Source organism: Myotis nattereri, assembly GCF_964212035.1.
Source record: "Myotis nattereri genome assembly, chromosome: 11".
Lineage (NCBI taxonomy): Eukaryota > Metazoa > Chordata > Mammalia > Chiroptera > Vespertilionidae > Myotis > Myotis nattereri.
Genome location: NC_138086.1, coordinates 20,697,127 through 20,719,038, shown reverse-complemented (window position 1 = coordinate 20,719,038; position 21,912 = coordinate 20,697,127). Strand labels below are relative to the sequence as shown.

The window sequence follows — 21,912 nt, the reverse complement described above, 5'->3', positions numbered from 1 at the left end:
ACCACGAGGCAGGAACTTTGTGTTATCTTGCTAATAGCAAAGCAACCTTATGAGATAGCTATTATTAATCCCATTTGAAAGATGAGGAAACTGAAGCTCAGAGAGAGTTCATGACCCAGATTTGGATCTAGGCTCACGTAATTGCCAGTCCTAGTCCTCTCTGATAGGTTCTAGACCTCCCTTATTTAGTCTGAAACCTGTGTGTTGGTTCTTTCTGTGTCTAGAATGAGTGGTTCATGAATAGGGACCAGAAAAATGACTACCATTGTGTACAATTTAGATCTGTCCACCTCTACCTCTTTGAGATAACTGCAGGGATGTGGAAATAATCTTTTAAAAAATATATATATTTTATTGAATTTTTACAGAGAGGAAGGGAGAGGGATAGAGAGTTAGAAACATTGATCAGCTGCCTCCTGCATGCCCCCTACTGGGGGTGTGCCCACAACCCAGGTAGATGCCCTTGACTGGAATCGAATCTGGGGCCCTTCAGTCCGCAGGCTGAAGCTCTATCCACTGAGACAAACCGGTTAGGGCGGAAGTAATCTTGTTACACAAAATCGTCTTAGTCCATTCGGGCTGCTATCACAAAAATACCAACATTAAACAGCATTTACTTCTCACACTTCTGGAGGCTAGGATGTCCAGATCAAGGCACTGGCTGACTCAGTGTCTGGTTTTAGCTCAGTCTTGGTTCATAGATGCTGTCCTTGCAAGGGAGCTCTCTGAGGTCTCTTTTATAAGGGTACTCATCCCATTCACGAGGGCTCCATTCTTATGACCTAAGCACTTTCCAAAGGTCCCACCTCCAAATACCAGCACACTGGGAATTAGGTTTAACATAGAAATTGTGAAGGAACACAAACATTCCCTTTAATAGCAACTATCTTGTCTAGAGTGACAAGATTTCACATGAGGCCCATGCTCAGAGGAACTGTTTTAACCCTGAATCTGGAGAGTGGGTGCATACACATATAGGAAAAGGTACCAGGCAGGATAAAAGTTAAGATCTTGCCATTGGCCCTGGCCAGGTAGCTCAGTTGGATAGAGTGAGCGTCATCTCGATATGCCAAGATGTGCCCATACATCAGGGCACATACAAGAATCAAACTATGAATGCATAAAGAAGTGGAACAACAAATCTCTCTTCCTTCCCCTCTCTAAAAATCAATTTTAAAAACTTATCATTATATAAATTAATTTCCTTTGTTTTTTGAATATTAAAGTTTTTTATTTCCTCTCATCAATTTCCTTTGTGAAATAGTTGCTGACCCATAACTCTGCTTTTTAAAAGAATATTAAATCTTTATTGTTGACAGTATTGCATAAGCTCCCCCATTGATCCCTTCTATGCCCCTGTCCCCTGCCCCAGGCCTTCACCATCCTATTGTCTGTGCCCATGGGTTATGCACATATGCATACAAGTTCTTTGGCTGATCTCTTCTCACACACCACTGCCTTCCCTCTGAGATTCCACAGTCTGTTCCAGGCTTCCATGTCTCTGGATCTATTTTGTTCTGCTTGCTTTAAAAACAAACAAACATATATATATTTAAATTGATTTCAGAGAGGAAAGGAGAGGGAGAGAGATAGGAACATCAATGATGAGAGAAAATCATTGATCGGCTGCCTCCCGCATGCCCCACACTGGGGATCAAGCCCACAACCGGGGCATGTGCCCTGACAGGGAATAGAACCGTAACCTCCTGGTTCATAGGTCAGTGTTCAACCACTGAACCACGCTGGCCCAGCTGCTTTGTTTTTAAATCCTCACCTGAGGGTATTCCCCCCTTTTCCATTGATTTTCAGACAGAGTGGAAGGGAGGAAGGAGGGGGAGAGAGAGAGAAAAAAAACATCCACATGGGAGAGACACATTGATTGGTTTGCCTCCCACACATGCCCTGACTGGTGTTGGCTATCAAACCTGGTACGTGCCCCTGACCAGGAATCACCAGGAATCGAACCCTCGACCTTCAGTTGGAGGGCCAAAGCTCTAATGCTCTAATCACTGAGCAAAACTGGCCAGGACAACTCTACTTCTTTGAAATGCACCCAATGTCAGTATTTTTCTTTTATATCCTCACCTGAGGATATTTTTCCATTGATTTTTAGAGAAAGTGGAAGAGAGAGGGAAAGACAGAAATAGCAATGTGAGAGAAACAACATGAATTGGTTGCCTCCTGCATGTGCCCTGACCAGGGCCTGGGCCAGGGAGGACCCTGCAACCAAAGTTCCCGCCCTTGACCGGAATCGAACCTGGGACCCTTGGGTCCACAGGCCAATGCTCTATCCATTGGCCCACTGTCACTATGTTTGTTTGTTTTGTTGTGTTTTTGTTAATCCTCTCCTGAGGATATTTTTCCATTGACTTTTTTTATAGAGTGGAAGGGAGGGATCTAGGAAGGGAGTGGGGGAGAGAGAGATATCAATGTGAGAGAGACATTCATTGGCTGCCTCCCGAACTCGTGGATCCAGCCTGCAACCCAGATATCTGCCCTTGTAGGAATCAAACCTGGGACCCTTCAGTGTGCGGGCCAATGCTCTAGTCCAGGCGTGGGCAAACTACAGCCCGCGGGCCGGATCCGGCCCGTTTGAAATGAATAAAACTAAAAAAAAAAAAGACCGTACCCTTTTATCTAATGATGTTTACTTTGAATTTATATTAGTTCACACAAACACTCCATCCATGCTTTTGTTCTGGCCCTCTGGTCCAGTTTAAGAACCCATTGTGGCCCTCGAGTCAAAAAGTTTGCCCAGCCCTGCTCTAGTCACTGAGCCACACTGGCCAGGGCAGATTGTCAGTTTTTAAAAAGTATATGGTATAAATGTTACCAGAAAGGGGACCTGGCCCTGAACGGGTCTGCCTAGGGCTAGCTGGTAGTGTGTGGGTTCTTGACTTCATGCAGGAAAATTCTCGAAACATGAGTCCAGATTCATTCTAGAGGCATTTATTAAAGCTGGGGACAGAGAGACAAGAAAGGGCTGGGGAAATGAACATGGTCTGCTTTGGCTCACTAAGAACTCCAAGAAAAAGGGCTCTGGGGACAGTTCCAGGGGGTTGCCTGTTACTGGTAGGGGATGAACTACCATTGTCCGTTGCTGTCCTGATTGCAAGCCACGTGGGGACCCTTAGAGTTTAAGAGATTCGTGCCTGTCGGGAAGAAGAGGGAGGAGGCGCGGGCATGCACCCGGGAGGGAGAGCAGGAGCTGGACCTTTGATTTTTTTGTTTTTTCTTTCTGGACCTTTGTTTTGAGGGGTTATAAAGGCTGGGCCTTTAAGGAAGGTCTTGGCGGCAGGGGGGATCTCAATGGAATATTCATCAGTTTTATGCTGATGTGCCAAAATGAAATTTCTTCCCTTTACTTCGTCTGTCCAGCGGCTGGCCAATGGCACTAATTGGATTTCTAGTCTCCCTGAGTAGGGTGATTTAAGCATTTACCCTCTGGTTGGGGAGACGTGCAAACCATTTACTTGTAAGTGTCTCTGGTTTAGGGAAGATAGGATTTACTAGATGCCTGCAAACTGCTTGGCATCTAGATTTTCCATTGAACACTACTGCCTCAGTTTCCCTGTGGTCCTGGCTTATGGGCCTGTCTCCTAAGAATTGTTTATCTACTGTCTTCTCAAAGATATGGCCTGAGGGCAAGGACTCTTACCTCTCCTTGCCACCTTTGCTAGGTGCTCCACCAACCGTCAACAATGATAACAAAGATGACTTAGGAAAAGGTGTGCTTTCCAGCCAGCAGGTGAACAAGTTTGAGGCCCTGTGCGCTGAGCCCCCATCCCTGGTTGTGGGGTAACTCCAGGGAAGGCAGGCAAGGACTGTTCCTTAAGGCGCCTGCAGCCTTCTCTCTTCCTTCCTCAGGCAGGGGCAGGTAAGAACCGAGGAAAATCTACTTTCCTTCCGTCGGAGGAAGTCTGTTGAATAGGCAAAGAGGGCAGAGCGCAGGGAGGTGGGTGGTCCCCGCCTATTCTGTCCTGGCGAGGGAGGTCTGACCTAGTCCTAGCGCTCCAAAGTAGCGTGCTAACGTCGGTAACAGGCATTGGGACCGGCACAAGCCACGAAGAAAACCCCGGCCTCTAAAGACACTGCTCTCCTTTCCTCTTCTGGGTCCTCAGAAGGGACCAGGAGAACCTGGAAGGTCCGTAAGGCAGGCAAGGGGCAAGGGTCGCTTGCTGAATCCGGACGGTAGAGACTAGGGAGTCTGGGCGGCAGCGCGGAGGGCCTGGGAGGAGCGCTGCGCCAGGGCGGAGTCCAGAGGACTCCGGACCTTCCCTGCGTCCCGCCCCCCCGCCCAGCCCCGCCGCCCGAGATGCCCCGCCCCCGGCACACAAGCCCCGCCCCGGAGGTCCGGCTCCGTCCCAGGGATGCGGCTGGCTGCGCTCGCTCCCCAGCTGGGGCCCGGGGAGCCTCCGGACGGAGAGGCTCCCGCCCGCCCCGAACCGTAGGCTGCATGGAGGGGCCGCTCACTGTGCCACCCGGGTTGGGGCCACCGCAGGAAGGCGGAGCCGCCGCTGTTCCGGAGCTGGGACCCCGGCAGCACCCGGGACACGAGACGGCGGCGCAGCGGTACAGCGCCCGCCTGCTGCAGGCCGGCTGCGAGCCCGAGAGGTGACGCCCAGGGCAGAGCGCGCGGGGCGCATCCGGGGCGGGCGCGGCGGCGGCTCGGGGTACCTGGCGGCCCTGTGCGGGAGGGCAGGGGCAGACCCCACCCTCCTGACCCTCTTACCGCCTCCACCTCTAACTTCCTGAAAACGGGGGGCTCAGACGCCGAGCACCCAGCTTCGGTTGAGGCATGCAGGCAGGCACTGTGAAAAGGGTTCGGTGTTGCCGTGCACCGGGGAGTAAATCGGGAAGAAAAAAAAACGCTCCCTAAAATCTTAGCCCTGGATCAGACCTCCGAATACACACCCGACGACACCTGGCCCAAGTGGCTTCGACTACAGGGGTTCAAACAGTGCTTGTTGGAGAACCTACCCAACTGTGCTTCCTCCTCCTTAGCTTGTTTCCTCTTAGAGTCTTCTTACTGGCAGGTGTAGGTGTGCCGATGGGTGGCCTCAGAGCTGGTGAGGACGCTGTCCCCTCCTCGCTGCTCACTGAGGTCTGATGAGGCTGCCAGTGCAGCTCACATCAGGATCGCTCCTAAGATGCAGGACCCGCTCCTGCCCTTAGTCTGCTGGGGTCTGTAAGGGTCATTGGCGGAAGAGTGGGAGCGTTGAGCCGGGCCCCAGGGGACTGGCTGAAAAGGAGACAGTAGCTAATCTCTGGATTGTATCACAGCCTGAAATGCAGGCCCACTGTCCTTCCGGTCCAGAGGATTTGGACTTCTTTCTCTGCCCCATCTGTTGGTGCTCAGCAGCTTGGGGAGGTGACCGGGAAGCTGGGTTGGGGGGAGAGGGGGCGAGTCTGGGGGGAATTAGCCCTGCAGCTCTACCCAGGGCCTGGCTGATTACGTAAGAACTTCTAATCTAACCGCTTAAGGGGTGCTGGGTAAAGCCTGGCCTCTCCTGCCCCATAGGCTGCCTCTCTAGAATTGAGTCCGGTTTGGGCAACCCCATCCTTCCTCCTATCCTAGAAATCTTAACTACTGCGGCTCAGGGTCTGGGGTGATACAGAGAGGCCACAGGATGTGAGGGAGTGGGCTGGAACACCCCCGGCTTGATAGAGGCAATGACCTGACTAGAGCAGGTATTGAAAAGTCTATCAGAGCTCAGACCAGGCCCACCTAGGAGCACCCCTTCTTTGCACCAAGGGCCATCCCCACCCCACCCTAGGTTCCAAAGAGCCTGTGTAAAACCTGAGCCCCAGGCAGGTGGTGTAATGAGATTCAAAACCTGCTGGTTAGACCTCCACCTGCTGCTGCTGGCTGAGAGCTGTGGGAAGAGGACAGGGTTCTACGAGAAGCCCTGGGTTTTTTTTTTTTTTTAATTCTTTATTAGTTAAGGTATTACAAATGTGTCCTCATCCCCCTCCATTAAATTCCCATCCTCCCCCCCCACCCCCTCATGCTCTCATCTCCCTGTTGTCCATGTCCATTGGTTTGGCTTATATGCATGCATACAAATCCTTTGGTTGATCTCTTCCCCTTGCCCCCTCCCTCCCCTACTTTCCCTCTGGGGATTAATAGTCTGATCGCTGTTTCTCTGTCTTTGGATCTGTCCCTGTTCATCAGTCTATGTCAGGGGTGAGCAAACTTTTTGACTCAAGGGCCACAATGGGTTCTTAAACTGGACTGGAGCGCCGGAACAAAAGCATGGATGGAGTGTTTGTGTGAACTAATATAAATTCAAAGTAAACATCATAACATAAAAGGGTATGGTCTTTTTTTTTTTAGTTTTATTCATTTCAAACGGGCTGGATGCGGCCCGCGGGCCGTAGTTTGCACACGGCTGGTCTATGTTGTTCTCTATATTCCACAAATGAGTGAGATCATGAGGTATTTATCTTCCTTTGACTGGCTTATTTCACTTAGCATAATGCTCTCCAGTTCCATCCATGCTGTTGCAAAAGGCAAGAGTTCCTTCTTTTTTCCCCCCGCAGCGTAGAATTCCATTGTGTAAATGTACCACAGTTTTTTTAATCCACTCATCTGTTGATGGGCACTTAGGCTGTTTGCAAATCTTAGCTATGGTGAATCGTGCTGCTATGAACATAGGGGTGCATATAAGAGAAGCCCTGGGTTTGAGGTCAGGGTTATTGCTCTCTGGCTTGTTTTGGGGTAGCCATGTCTCCTGTCCCAGCTTAGCAATGCCAGTGTTGTTATTGCCCCCACCCCCCACAACTCACCCTAAAAATGTTTTGAAATCTTGCCCATTCAAACAGCCCAGGCCAGATAAAGACCTCAGGGCTGCCTGCATGGATCTTGATGCCCAGCTAGGACACCAGTCCCTCCCTCCACCCCGAGGAAAGGACTGGAAGGGACTTAGGCCCGCTATCCGGCCCTGCTGCCTTCACAGCTGCTAGGTGGGGAGCCTCAGGGGACCAACAGCCCTTCCTTGGCTGAGGAGGCCCACTGGTTGCCTGGTGTCTCCTCCCCATGGAGGAAGCAGCTAGGGGAGATCAGGAAGAGGGAGGAGAGAGGAGGGAGGGGGGAGGTGGATTAACAGTCTCTGGAAAAGGGCAGCCTAACCCAGGGCTGAGCCCAGCAGCTTAGAGTAATGAGGAGCCCTGACACAGGTCAAAGCAGGAGGAGGTGTGGGGCGACAGGAGAAGGGGAGTAGGGCTGTGCGGTCTGTTGTCACCAGGAAAGGGACCCTCTTCACAACTCAGTCTAGCAGCCTGCTCCCCTGGGTCTGAGCTGTAGATTGGGGCACATGTCACTAGAGATGGCAGAGCCCAGCTGCTATCCTGGACTTCCAGCCTGGTGGAACCCTAAATAGTACCCTAGCCACTTCTGACCCGTGCTTAGGGGATAGTGACCCAGGGCAGGTTCCTTAGAAACCCAGAGCGATCACATGGACAGCCTGTGCCCTCTGCCTGCAATGCCATTACCCAGGCTGCCATTACTCTGAATGGCCAGGGTGCTGTCTTTGCCTGGTCTCACTACTCTGCTTCCAGGTGACCACTAACAGGTCCTAGTGCTGGTCCCCTCAGGGTAACCCCCTTCCCCATAAGGCACATGTCCTCTAGATGAGTTTATAAGAGCTGAGAAATCGGAAGTGCTCCCAGGGCGTCCATGGCAAGCCTCAGCAGAGAACCCCAGCAGGCGGGCTTTCTTCCTGCCAATGCCAGAGGGCCTTCAGAGGCCCCCAACAGGAACTCTCCTTGGGGCTCCACTGGCAGGGAGGGTCTGTGATATTCCAGTCCTTCACAGGAAGAGGAAAGAGGACACTGCGGAAATCTGTGAGCTCCTCCAGCACTCCCAGCCTCATCGCCCTAGCTCTGTGAGAGGCCTCCCCTCCCCTCTGCACACAGATGGAACAGTCTGTGTTTTCCTGGTAGGTTCCCCGGGGGCGGGGGGGGGGGGGGCGGGAGGGGTGTCACTGGGGGGAGGCTGGGCATCTCAGGGAGACTCCCCTGGGCCTGGCTGTCACCACACTGCTGAGAGGTAAACAAACCCAGACTCCCAGAGTTGGGGAGGAATGGGGAGAGCACTACAGACAGCCACCTTGCCAGGGAGAGGACTGTGTCCCTGCCCAGCCTTTCTCTCACCTCACCACGAAGTGAGCTGTGGGGACCACCGGAAGAGAAGGGGGGGACCAGGCGGTTTGGGTGGGGGAATCCACTCTCTAGCTTTGCTCAGGAAGTAGCATTAACCGTGCTGATCACCCAATAGGAAAGGGTCTTCCCCCTGCCACACCATCCCCCTCCCGCCCTCCCCCCCCTCCCCGTGAACCAATTTGCTGCCGAATCTTTCTGCCCCCAAGTAGGAATCTTGATCTTGCCGGACCCATAGGACCTCCAGACTTCTGCTTTGGCTAATTCTCAGAACTTCTCTAGCCTTTGTCCCAATTTGCATGCATCCCTACCTGCCTAAGGCAGGCCTGTGATCCTCTCTTTTCTTCCCACCACACTACCCTCCCAAATGAAAACAAACTTCTCCCTCTGGTATCCCTACCACGTTCGGAGCTGGGGACAGGAGTCAGAGGCAGTACCCCCCACCCTTTTGCTTTCTGAACTGTGGGTTTTGCATCTGTAAAGTGGGGACACCTAATACTTGGCAATTTAATAGATTGTAGAGTGAATATGCTCATTGATGAAAAATGCCTTGTAAACTGCAGAGGGCTTGAAGGCCCCCCAAAGATCAGGGAGTGTCATTGGTAAGAATGCCCTCCCTCTAGGAATGAGGTCGGGATTGGGGAAGGTGGGATTTGAGGGAAGGTGCATCCTCAAACTCCTATGTGTTGGGGAGCTGTTGGCCCCGACGGGACTCCGGACTCCTGGTCACAGTTTGGGCCTTCGCCTTGGAAAGCCAAACCGTGTTAGAGGTCCCTGGGGGTGTGGAGGAGGCCAGGGGAGACCCATGCCGGTGGAGGCCAGGTGGACTGGGATGGGCCAGGCAGCGAGCGGGCCTGGGGGCGCGCTGCAGGGGGCCTAGGAGGCGGGACCGGGCGCGGCGGAGGGGGCGTGTCCCGGTTTGGCTCGCGGGGCGGGGGTGCACCCCCTGCCCCTTCCCGGTTCGCACCCGCTACCCCAGCCCAGGTCGTGCGTGTGTGCGCGCGCGCGCTGGGCTGGCTCCGCGGGGCCCTTTGTGCGGTGGCGCGGGGCGGAGGCGGTGGACTCCCGCGGGAGGGGCGGGAGGAGAGGGCGGCGCCCAGGGCCAGCCCGGCTGCCGCAGCCCCCGCCCCCGGCCGGCCCGGCCCGCGGTAGCGGCGTGGCCTGGGCGTCAGCAGCTGCGGGAGCAGCGGCGGGGCGGCCCGCGCGGGTGTTTATGTCGGGTCGCGGTGTGCCCCAGCAGCATGGCGGATTACCTGATCAGCGGCGGCACCGGCTACGTGCCCGACGATGGGCTCACAGCGCAGCAGCTCTTCGCCAACGCCGACGGGCTCACCTACAAGTAAGCGCGGGGGCCCCGGCCCCACCGGAGTGCGGGGACGAACGCGCCGCGGTCCCCCGGCTCGGGCCCTGCACGTGCGCCGCGTCTGCGGTGGCAGCCGCGATCCCGGCGGCTGGGAGCGATCGGGCGGGGAGGAGGAGGACGGGGGGCGGGGGGCTGAGCAAGGGAAGGAAGGCGGCCACTGCCGAGTGCAGATGGACGTGGCATAGCGACCTCGCGGCCCTAGGTGCCATGCCCCGTTTCTGGGTAGATCCGGGCCCGGCCTTGCCCCTCCCCCTCGCATGGGCATATTGGCTGCTTGAAGGGGCCTTGGGGTGTGTGGGAACCTGAGATGTAGGAGTTATGGAGACTTTGCCCAGACCTTGGTGCAGGACCTCCTCTCACTCACTCGTAGCGTCACTGGGAAGGCAGAGCGGGCCTGCAGCCCAACTGTGACAGCTGCTCGGGTGTTGCCCCCAGGAGAGGCCCAGCTGGACCGTGGGGGTGTCTGTCTCCCTGTTCCCATCGTCCAGTCCTCTTTACACTGCGCCTCTGTCGGCCCACAGGTTAGCACTAGTGCCCCCCTGGGAATGAGCATTGTGTGACTGCCACCCCCAAGGCCACCCCACATGGGATTTTGGAGGAGATCAAGACCTTTTTCTCTCTGCCTCTGGCTTTAGTTTGCTTTTCTGTGGGCCCTGGGCCAGTTGTCCTGCGGGCTGCAGGCCTGGCACTAGCTCTCCTTCTGGCTGCAGGACTGTGTCCATGCCAGGAAGGAGCATCAGAAGCTTGGGGCTGAGGCGGAGTGGGGCTGCTGGCCAGCCAAGAGCACCCCTGCCCAGTCTCCTGCCAGTCCCTGCCAGTCCCTGCCCTTGCCTGTAAGCGCTTCTGCTGGGCAGGCAGTTTCCCTAGACACCAGGTGTCTCCTGCCTGCCCATAGCTGGGATGTGGGCCAGGTGAGGGGTGCATAGATACCTAGGACACGTCAAGGGGCCCCGACTCTTGCATTTCTTCTCCAGCCTGAACGTGAGCCACAGAGCCTCTTTGCTATTCAGCAAGAAGGGCTGCCATGCGTCAGAGGCAGTTAAGATTCTCTTTCTTTGGCAGTCTTTTTCATTTTTTTATAATTTTTAAAATTTTTATTGATTTCAGAGAGGAAGGGAAAGGGAGAGCGATAGAAACATCGATGATGAGAGAAACTCATTGAAGGGCTGCCTCCTGCACGCCCCCTACTGGGGATAGAGCCCGCAACCCAGGCATGTGCCCTTGACCGGAATTGAACCCAGGACTCTTCAGACCTCAGGCCAACGCTCTATCCACTGAGCCAAACCGGCTAGGGCTCTTTGGCAGTCTTTGATGAGGGGGGAGAGAGTATCCCTTTGATATATTTTTCACTAGAGTCTGCCAAGGGAACTCCCTAGGGATATTGCTCTGAGTTGCTCTTGGCCTTGGGAGGTTAAAGACCCCACCCCTCCCATTCACCCTGTTGCTTTTCCTTCCTGTGCTCAGGTGCCAGCAGCTTTTCTTAGTCAAGTTGGGAGTGTTCCTGAAGTGTGGGGGCACTGAGCCATCGGGGCCCTGGGCCGTGTACTGTGCTTTGCCATACTTGTGCAGGCCTGTACCCCCTTCTGGGGTTTGCTGTGACCACGGCCCAGTCTAGTGTGTTACAGCTGCCATGCTTTGGCTGGGGCCCCAGGGTTCTGGTCCTAACCGGAAGGCCCCTTCCTCCCCTTTCCCATCGCAGGCCAGGCCTGTCGGTTGCTTCAGCCCAGCTGGGCAGGCAGCAGGGCCTGCTTTGTCAGAACATGCCCGGCCCCTGCTCAGCCCCCTGGGGTCCCTCGAGCTGTTCTGAAACCTGTGTGACTGAGCAGCCCTGACCCTTGGCTGTGTGCAGCTTGTCCTGTGCTGTGTGGTGCTCATATGCTGCACTTATAAATTGTTCTCAGGCCCCGCCGGCGCAGCTCAGTGGTTAAGCGTCGACCTATGAACCAGGAGGTCACGGTTCAATTCCCGGACAGGGCACATGCAGGCTTGATCCCCAGTGTGGGGCATACAGGAGGCAGCCGATCAATGATTCTCTCTCATCGTTGATATTTCTATCTCTCTCTCCCTCTCCCTTCCTCTCTGAAATAAATAAAAATATATTTAAAATTAATAAATAAGTTGTTCTCGGGTTCATTCCCTGTCATCTCCCTCTGTTAAGATAGAGACGCTTTCGAGGGCAGGCCATGTATCTGCCTTGTGTGGCACTGTGGGAACTTTTATGTTCCTTGGTGAACTCTGAGCCCTGGAGGCAACAGACATTTGAGCAACTGCCTTGGTGGCACCCCAGGTCCATAGACCTTCCACTGCCTTTGTGTGTAGCTCTCTGAGCTGAAATCAGCAAGATCCTAGTCCGGGGAACAAGACGGGTTCAGCCTGAAGGGACAGCAGGGACCAGAGGGCTCCAGGCGCTGCCCCTCTCCCTACCCCATGCTGCTTCCCCTGGCATGGCAGGCCCTGCCCCTTTTAAGTACCCCTTCTCATCCAGTAACACTCACTTTTCTCTCTTCCTAGCGACTTCCTGATTCTCCCAGGATTCATAGACTTCATAGCTGATGAGGTGGTGAGTACCTCTTCTGCTAACTCCAGGGAGAGAGGCTGTGCATATGGTGGAAGAGGCTGATTTCTTGCTCAAGGGCAGGAAGAGAAGAGGCTTTTCTTGGGAATGTGGTGGATGTAGCCTTTATTGCTGCCAGAGAAGCTGACACAGTGCAATGGGCTGTGCTTAATGTGGCAGAGGCAGCTGCAGGGACTCGCGGTATCCTGAGTGGTGGGCCTGGCCCAGGGCCAGAGGGCTCTCTGTCACTGACAGAGCCTGCCACGAGGTTCACAGGGAAGGGGGTGGGCGTGCATGTGGCTGTCTTTTTTTTTTTTTTTTTTTTTTTTTGTGGCTGTCTTTTTACTGTAAACTGGAAGGATCGGGTTTTTGTGTGAAATGCTGAGCAGGGACATGATAGAAGCCAATAAAATGATGCAGACTTTGAATGACATGGACAGACTTGTTCACAGATCCAGATATACAAGAATTGGCAAGAGGGTTTAAAGAAGTTAGATTTGCCTTGCTTGCCTGAAGGGTTCAGCTATAAGCCAAGTGAATGAGCAATATCTTTTACCTAATTAACATATGATGAACTCACAGAATCTAGGGGTGTAGTGCTGATAGAAGTAAGTTATTTCACAGAAAAGTTTGATTATTTGCTTGGCCGGCGTGGCTCAGTGATTGAGCGTCGACCTATGAACCAAGAGGTCATGGTTCAATTCCCAGTCAAGGCACATGCCCAGGTTGCAGGCTCAATCTCCAGTGTGGGGCGCGCCGGAGGCAGCCTGTCAATGATTCTCTCTCATCATTGATATTTCTATCTCTCCTTTCCTCTCTGATATCAATTAAAAAAATATTTTTTAAAAGTTAGATTATTTTTAAAAATATATATTTTTATTAATTTCAGAGAAGAAGGGAGAGGGAGAGAGAGATAGAAACATCAACGATGAGAGAGAGAATCATCGATTGGCTGCCTCCTGCATGCCCCCCACTGGGGACCGAGCCCACAACCCGGGCATGCGCCCTTGACCGGAATTGAACCTGGGACCCCTCCAGTCTGCAGGCCAATGCTCTATCCACTGAGCCAAACCAGCTAGGGCAAAAGTTAGATTATTTTAAGGTGAATTCATACATACTAAAAAACATTCCTCTTGTCGCTGTTATCAGTGATATTTACTGAGGTCTGATTCTCTTGAAAGGCCAGAGGGCCTAAGGGTGCCTGGCTCGCTTGACCCGGGGGAAGTGTTGGCCCAGCCCGTGTAGCCAGTGCTGACCCAGACAGATTTTTAGGGGGAAATTGGAGCTATTCTGGATATTTGCCTTACGACAGCAATAAGGAAGCCTTCATGGCTCAGCTGTTCAGTTGAACCAAGTTTACCCAGCACCTGGCTTTGTGCCAGACCCTGGGTAGGATTCTAGGAAGAGGGGGACAGAACAGATCCCTCCCGGCCATCGAGGGTCTCTGTCCTGTGGCCTCTGTCGCGAAGGCTGTGGCTCTTCGGTGGTGTGATGGGAGAGGAGAAGGAGGAGTTCTCTAGTCTATGGGTCCAGGGCTCTTAACCAGGGTCTATGAATGGACTTCAGGTGAATCTCCAGAAACTATATACCAAAGTCTGTGTCTGAGCATTTGGGGTCTAGGATCCATAGCTGTTGGCCCACACCTCATGATCTGGCCCTGCCTACCGTTCATAGGCAGATACCTCCCAGATCCGTACCCGCAGCCCTGACCTTTCCTTGAGCTGCAGTCCCTCAGTCATCTACTTCCCTGGATGCCGAAAGACGCCTTCCCATGCCTTCCCCGTCCCCGTCTGTACATCCTCTGCCCGGACCTGTCAGCGGTCTCTTTGCCGGTCCCTTTGCCCCAGGATTTGTCACCTAGAATCCATTCTCCATTCTCCACATTGGAGGCCGAGTGACCTCTTTAAAATAAGTCAAATGGTGCCTCTCTTCTGCTTGTGACCCCGGCAGTGGCTTTTCATCTCCGAATCTAAGCTGTCCCTGGCTTTCAAGGCTACACTTCCTTGCCCCTGCCAGCTACCTACCTCTCTCACTTCCCTCTACTCCACTGCCTTTTTCTTTCATAAATGCATCTCAGGAAGACTGGGAATCAGAGGCTGGAACCACAGTCCCTCAGACTTGGACTGGCTGCTACTTGTCGTCTCCTGAGAAAGAGGCTTTCCTGACCACCACACCCCTCTTCCCGTGGCCACTTTTCCTCTTGCTTTTCTTTGGAGCCTTCATCCTGGCTGAAATGATTTCGTGCATGTGTTGCATGCTTGTCTTCTACTTCCCAGTGGAGTTTAAACCATGGGAGCGATAGCAGGGGCCTCATCTGCCTTGTTCACTGCTGTATCCCCAGGCCCTTCCCGGTGCCGGGTACGTGCAGGAGCTCTGTGAATGTTTGCGGAGTGAATGATCACACTCTTCACCTGCACTGTGCCTTCATCCTCAGGACCTGACTTCAGCTCTGACTCGGAAGATCACGCTGAAGACGCCCCTGATCTCCTCCCCCATGGACACTGTGACCGAGGCTGACATGGCCATCGCTATGGCTGTGAGTTGGGCACCTGGGTTGGGAGTCCAGGGTTGAGGGGACGGAATAGGGTGGGCTGGCAGCAGGAGGAATTGGAGTCAGGGGTGGGGTTTTCAGAGTGAGGAGGGGTGGGCCCCTGGCTCTGACTGTGCTTCCCTCCCACCCCAGCTGATGGGCGGTATTGGTTTCATTCACCACAACTGCACTCCAGAGTTCCAGGCCAATGAGGTGCGGAAGGTGAAGGCAAGTACCAGGCCTACCCCCGGGAAGAAAATGCCACCTGGCGGCCCCCAACTCCCTGGCCAGCCCTGCAGGCTGGTGCATTCCCTAGTCGATTGCTGTGGGGTCTTGTCTGCCCTTCTCCACAGTGGGGGGCACAGGGCCCAGCCCTCATTTCCCACTGGCCCCTCACCCCACTCAGGGCCCTGGCCAGGGCACCTTCTCCCCCTTTGACCAGGCTGGACACCACCTCAGGCTTTCTTCCAGCCTTTCCTTTCCCCTGTCTCTGCCCACAGAAATTTGAGCAGGGCTTCATCACGGACCCTGTGGTGCTGAACCCCTCGCACACCGTGGGCGACGTGCTGGAGGCCAAGATTCGGCATGGCTTCTCTGGCATCCCCATCACGGAGACCGGCACCATGGGCAGCAAGCTAGTGGGCATTGTCACCTCCCGAGACATTGACTTTCTCGCAGAGAAGGACCACACCGTCTTCCTCAGCGAGGTACCTGTAGGGCAGGGAACGCGTGGCCGGGGCAGAGAGAGGACCTCAAGCTGTCTGTGACAGGGACCAGAGGGAGGTCTGGCTCCCTTCTCTCTCACCTGCCAACCTGCAGGCAAATGTTCCTGGCCCCACAGGTGATGACACCGCGGAATGAGCTGGTGGTGGCTCCAGCAGGTGTGACACTGAAAGAGGCAAATGAGATCCTGCAGCGCAGCAAGAAAGGTACCAGGGAGCAGGCAGAAAGCTCAAGACCCGCCCCAGCCGGGCTTCCTGTACCCTGGCTCCCCCTGCTCCTTCACAGCCGTGCAGGTTGTCCCAGTGAGCAGACGGGGCCTTGGGGAAGGCTTGAATGACCCCAGGCTGGAGCATGATTCCTGAGGTCCTTTTCTTGGCTTAGGAAAGCGTGCCCCTTGTTCAGCATCTTCACGGTATTGCTTTCCCCAAAAAAGTAGCCCTGAGAAATGTTCATCATGAAAAAAGGGCTCTGTGGGCTTATAAGTCGGAAAAATGCTCTTTTCTATATTCCCTATCAGTGCATAACAAATTGTACATTAGCTTATTAAAGGCTCCGAGAAGCCCTGGAATTAAATCTATTTGACATGGGATTGTTGACATAATATTCATTAGGTCCCTGGGAGACACTGGGACGTGCTTCCCTGGCCCACACTGGATTGTTCTCTGGGGGTGGAATTGTACAGGGCACATGTTTCTCCTGCAGGACAGCCTCACGTATGTGCCCTGGTTAGGAGTTTTTGACCACTGTGGCCCGTGGCCCAGCAGGTGAGAGGCTGCCAGTGCTCAGGGGCTGCCCACCCCAGCCTGGCCAGGCCCCAGGGCAGGAAGTGCTCCAGGAGCCCACTTGGCTTCAAGGTTTCTTTGCTTCCTGTTCCTGGGGAAGAGGTCCAGGTCCCTAGGAGGGCTTCCTGGGTGGTGCTGTCACCTAGCGGCTGGTTTGGGTATTTCAGTGGACTCTCTGGCGTGGTCCACCCCACTCCCAAGAGGACTCCAGAGGCGGCTCCTTCATCTCACTGCTGCATTCCTCCTCAGGGAAGCTGCCCATTGTCAATGATCGCGACGAGCTGGTGGCCATCATTGCCCGCACCGACCTGAAGAAGAACCGGGACTACCCTCTAGCCTCCAAGGATTCCCACAAGCAGCTGCTGTGCGGGGCAGCTGTGGGCACCCGCGAGGACGACAAATATCGCTTGGACCTGCTCACCCAGGCGGGCGCCGATGTCATAGTGCTGGTACGGGCACCCCCCTGGGAGCAGCGGGGCTCCGTACAGTAGAGGCTTAGGGAGATCCAGGTTCGCCTCTGGTTGAGCCTGGAGCCACAATCGGGAGGGTCAGTGGTACTGACAGCTAAGACCAACTGTGGGCCCCTCTGAGGGCCTCTGGGTGACTCAACGTTGACCTGATGGTTATAGCTCACATTCATGGGGAGCCTCCCACTTGTCAGGCCCTGCTCTAAGACCTCTGAGTCTCATTCAGCCTTCCCAACAGCCCCCCAGGTACAGTTTCCACACCCCTTGTCAGATGAAGAGAGGGAGGCTGAGGAGGTTGAGTTCTTCACTTGGTGAGTGAGTTGTAGGAACAGGACAGGCCCCAGGTGGCCTTGCTGTGAGGACCAGTCCATCAGTGGGTGTGAAACTATACATGAATGGTCTTAGCTTTTGGAGGAAAGCAGGCTCTTTTGAGAATCAGCTGTCAAGTATCTTCCCAGAAAAACTAAAAAAAAAAAAAAAAATTCTCAGAGCATTTTTGTACAATTTTAGGAGTTTGTCCACTCAGACCCCCCTCTCCCAGGGAGGATCCTCAGCCATCATAGCCTAAGCTGCCCTCTTCCCCTCCTCTCAGGACTCATCCCAAGGGAACTCTGACTATCAGATTGCCATGGTGCACTATATCAAGAAGAAGTACCCCCACCTCCAGCTGATTGGGGGGAATGGTGAGTGTAGAGCCCCCATCACCCCTGGTCCTTGCCCCCTCACCATGTAATTTCCTGTCCTTCCGCATCCTAAGGTGATGGCATATCTACATGGGAGCCTGGGGGCTGAATGAATGGGCTTTGGTCACTGTAGGTGGGGGTGGGGCTGGACTGGGGTCCCAGGGCAGGGCGAGGGCATCCCATCCTCATACTGTTCCTCTTTCCCTGGCACTCCCCACCTTCCCCCAGTGGTGACAGCAGCTCAGGCCAAGAATCTGATTGATGCTGGTGTGGACGGGCTACGTGTGGGCATGGGCTGTGGCTCCATCTGCATCACCCAAGAAGGTGGGTGTCGTAGGAGAAGAGTGACTGCCACTGAGAACACCCCACTGGCCCTCCAAGGGCCTGGGGCCTCACTCTTGTCCCATGGATACATGCCGAGTGGCTTGCTCTGCCAGGCTCCTTCCTGGGATGGGGGGTTCGGGAGGGACCCAGGCTCAGACTCTGCCCGTCTGGCTCAATGACTTGGGGGGAGGCAGGTGTGAGATGAGGTTACTGAGAGCTTTAGGTGTGTGCCAGCCTGCTTCTCAGCTTCTGGTCAAGGAGACCCAAGCTAGAGGCCCAAGGCTGTTGTGACTACTTCTCTGGCTGGTGCTTATGGGAGGCTTGCTCACAGTTTGGATTAGCTTCGTGACGAGGCAGATACCTAAGTCAGCGAGACGCCATGTCCTTAAATGTCTAAGGATGTATACTTTATCACCGTGTGCTGCTAGCGGGGGAGGGGTTCCACTCAGTCACAAAGCCCTTTTGCAGGGTAGATACCCAAACACGAAGAGGAGGGGAGTGGGACCCTGACCATGTGTCCCGCTGTGGTTGAGGGGTGTTCCCTGGAGGCTGGAGGCTGACGGGTGGGTCCTTGCTTGGCCTGAGGGGATGGACTGGCCCCTCTAGGGAGGGTCATTTCCCTAGAACACTGAGTGATCAATTTGGGGTTTTCTGCTCAAAACATCTCCCTTTCTGGCCTTCAGAGCCTCTGCTTTAAGTTTCTGCCCTGCACTTTAGCTGGCCACTGCGGTGAAACGTGGGCCTTCCACTCAGTCAGTCGACAAATATTGAGTACCTGTGTGTCAGGCATTGTCCTAAAAGTTGGGATTCAATAGGGATAAAACAAAAGACGCCCTGGAGAAGGCCTCTTCCCGGCTTTGTCGGGCCTTGCATCCATCCCTTCATACATGCTGGTTCCTTATTCCCACTTGGAACCTCACGCTTAAGGACCTTGGACAGTTAAACTTAAACAAATGCAAGGCAATAATATCCCGAAGGAGGTCATGATTACCCTAGTAGCAGGCTTTGCACACGGAGCCTCGAAGGGGAACTTGCATATGGAGACAGGTGAGGCTGGGGGCCACCAGGCCTGAGTGCGCCAGTGTAGGGGGTGCAGTACTCCGAAGGCCAGTACCAACCCCTCTCCTATCAGAATGCCCCATAGCGCTGTCGTGGATGGGGTGGTCCGGGTCTTTGGAGTGACAACCACCCTAGTGTTATTTGCTGCCACCCGTCTGTCCCTCAGAAGAAACATCGAGGCCGGCCTGTCCCTTTTCCTGAGTGGAGGTAGGGCACAGGGAGAAGGGGCCTGTCTCTGGCCCCTCTGTTGCTGTTGACATCTCTGTCTTGCGTCCCCTCCCACAGTGATGGCCTGTGGTCGGCCTCAGGGCACCGCCGTGTACAAGGTGGCGGAGTACGCCCGGCGCTTTGGGGTGCCAGTCATAGCTGACGGTGGCATCCAGACTGTGGGGCAGGTGGTCAAGGCCCTGGCTCTGGGAGCATCCACAGGTGAGGGGGTCTGCTGGGGATTGGGCAGGCCTGTGAGGGGCTGGGAGCTGGGCTAGAGGTACTGACCCTGCCCCCCCTCCCCCTGCAGTGATGATGGGCTCCCTGCTGGCCGCCACCACGGAGGCCCCTGGCGAGTACTTCTTCTCCGATGGGGTGAGGCTCAAGAAGTACCGGGGCATGGGCTCCTTGGATGCCATGGAGAAGAGCAGCAGCAGCCAGAAACGATACTTCAGGTGCCCTGCCCTGAGCCCTGGTCCCAGGCCGATCAGCCCGCAACCCTTCAAGGGTCCCCACATGCCTTTGACGTCCCGAATAGCACCGAGTCTCCATATTATATTTCTGGGATCTGAGTCACAGGGCACAAGGAGCGGACCTCCTGACTCGGAATCCATGCTTGCTTATGCTTTAGCCCGGGGTGTGGCTGCTTTGGGGGTTCTTCCGTTGGTGCCCTGGAGAGATGGGGTGAGGTCCCCTGAGCCATGGGCTGTCTGGCTCAGTCTCCCTGCCCTCCATACAGTGAGGGGGATAAGGTGAAGATCCCACAGGGCGTATCAGGTTCCATCCAGGACAAAGGCTCCATTCAGAAGTTCGTGCCCTACCTCATAGCAGGGATCCAGCATGGCTGCCAGGATATTGGTGCCCGGAGCCTCTCCGTCCTGCGGTGAGTGCTGTGACTGGGGGCAAGGGCGTGGCAGGTGGGTGGCACCTGGGAGGCTCTTGGCTCCCCCACCCCTGCTTCCTTCCTTTCCCTCCCTCTCCCTCCTCCCTCCCCTCTTCCCTTGGTGCCCTGACCTGCCCCAACAACCTGCCTGCAGGTCCATGATGTACTCGGGAGAGCTCAAGTTTGAGAAGCGGACCATGTCGGCTCAGATCGAGGGTGGTGTCCACGGCCTGCACTCGTAAGTCCAGTGGCCTCCTTGCCCCAGCTGCTGGCACTGGGTCGGGCAGGTGGGACCGTGGTTCAGAGGCTGAGCTGAGGTTTCAGGGCCCCCACGGACCATCTCCACCAGGGATGGTTATTGCTGCAGGGTGTCTCCATCACCCTCTCCTCCAGGGCCCAACCCACCCTGGAGCCCTGTCCTGGAGCCCTTAGGCAGACAGGCCCCTCCCCTCTCCTTGGGCCGCTCCTCCTAGGCTCCCATCCCTTGCTTCCTTACAAGCTTGGTGGCTGGTGGCTGGTGGCAGGAGCTGGCAGTGTTGGGCTTTTGCTGGTGGCAGCCCCAGGCCGGCAGGTATAGGCTAGGGACGAGTCCTCTGGCGGGAGAAGCAGAGAGACAGCTGCCAGGGCCAGCGCTGGGGCGACCATGGGGGGGGCAGTGCTGGTCAGCAGCAGTAGTAGCAGGCATGTGGCCCCGCCTGGTCGAGAGGGCCTGTCCCCCCAGGCATAGGCGGGCATCTAACCTCTGTCTCTTTCTGCCCCATCCTCCCGTAGCTATACCTTTCTGCCGTGTAAGTAACTGCGCTGCCCGGGCAAGCGTAGAGTAGAGCAGGGGCACTTTGGGTGGGACCTGGGCTCGGGGTGGGAGGGGGGCACTGCATTGGGGGCGGCCCTGGGGTGTAATCATGGGACATGGACCCTAGGACTAACACCGTGGGGAGGGCAGCCAGCAGTGGCCCCTCCTCCAGCAGAATCTGTAGTAGAGTGCGATGTCCCTGACCACAGGCCCGAGGCTGCCTGCCTTGGACTGGACCCAGTGACCACCAGGGGCCTGGGCCACCTGATGGGAAGGGCTGGGATGGAGACGTGGGCAGCAGAGGTTCAGTGTGGTCAGGGCCATGCCTTCCTGACGCTCCACCCCAGCACTGAGGACAGTCTGCTCCGCTCTGACGGTGGCCTGAAGGAGCATGGCCGTCTCTGGGCCTGAGGGCACAGAGGCACGGGCCGGCTCTCCCCCCGCCCCCATGGCCGAGAGGCGGGAGCTTCTGCAGTTCACTGCCTCTCTTTCATCTGGGGGGCTGCCTGGCACCCCCGGGCCTAGGCAGGGGCGTCTGGGAAGGGAGCAGGGTCCACAGGCCCACTTTCAGTGCCCCTCCTGCCTTGTCCCCACAGTTACGAGAAGCGGCTGTACTGAGGACGGTGGTGGAAGCTGTGGTGGAGGCCGAGGTGGCAGAGAGGGCACGCCCCAGGGTCCCCCGTTAGGCACAGCCTCCCTCCATAGCTGAGTGGTCCACAGATTTGCACTATGGGGCCCAGTTCCTTTCAAGGGAGAGACCAGGGGAGGCTCGGAGGGTCTGCGGGCCCTTGCTGGGCATCCCCTGCAGAGTCAGGATGCTCCTGGGGCCTGGCTGCCCTAGGAGCGCCCCCACCGGGTTCCCCTTCTTCAGCCCTCCCTCCCCCCGAGCCCACCAACCTGGGCTCTCAGGCCTTGCGCCTGCCTCAGGTTTTCTCACTGCAGTCTGCTCCGGCCTGGCTCCCTCCCCTGGGGCAGGTGGCCCCTCCTGGCTTCTCCTATAGGGTTCCTTCCTCCCCACCCCTCACCCCAGAAATGGTGCTCTCCTGGCCCTGCCTCTGGCTCCTTCCTGGGCTACTGCCCTCTCAGCCATGGGGTACTTCTGGGCTCCTAACCTAGGCCAGAGGGAGGTCTCTGCCCCCTTCCCCTGGCCCTAGGCCTCCTGCTCCTCAGGCCACTCTCTCTTCCCCTGCCCTGGGGAGGAGGCAGCCCATCATTTTTGACTCACCACCATCCCCAGGTGGACCAAGCCTGCCCTCTCCTCTCAGCTGCAGTTGAAGGCTTTAACTTTGCACACTTTGCGTCACAGTTATGTTGTATATTAAATAATCTGAATAAATCAAGAGGTTACAATGTCTCTGCTGTCCTGTCTTTGTCCCTTGTCCAC

The 21,912-nt window shown here is 55.6% G+C and overlaps 1 protein-coding gene across 5 annotated transcripts; it reads left to right on the top strand.

The window, feature by feature from the left end:
• Positions 1–4,456: 4,456 nt before the first annotated feature.
• IMPDH1 (inosine monophosphate dehydrogenase 1) lies at positions 4,457–21,882 on the top strand (the record flags this gene model as incomplete). Of its 5 annotated transcripts, XM_081102394.1 has the most annotated exons (16): positions 4,457–4,614; positions 9,398–9,499; positions 12,035–12,083; positions 14,512–14,613; positions 14,761–14,835; positions 15,108–15,314; positions 15,449–15,536; positions 16,362–16,561; positions 17,172–17,262; positions 17,491–17,586; positions 18,931–19,074; positions 19,163–19,307; positions 19,592–19,735; positions 19,890–19,973; positions 20,507–20,523; positions 21,125–21,876. In XM_081102394.1, 16 exons carry the CDS (start codon positions 4,457–4,459, stop codon positions 21,235–21,237), a joined length of 1,815 nt encoding a protein of 604 aa, XP_080958520.1. In that variant the 3' UTR covers positions 21,238–21,876. The 5 variants fall into 5 exon arrangements, with proteins under 5 accessions (XP_080958520.1, XP_080958521.1, XP_080958518.1 ...); XM_081102395.1 differs by lacking the exon at positions 20,507–20,523 and having other exon boundaries at positions 21,125–21,882; XM_081102391.1 differs by lacking the exon at positions 4,457–4,614 and having other exon boundaries at positions 9,319–9,499.
• Positions 21,883–21,912: the final 30 nt, after the last annotated feature.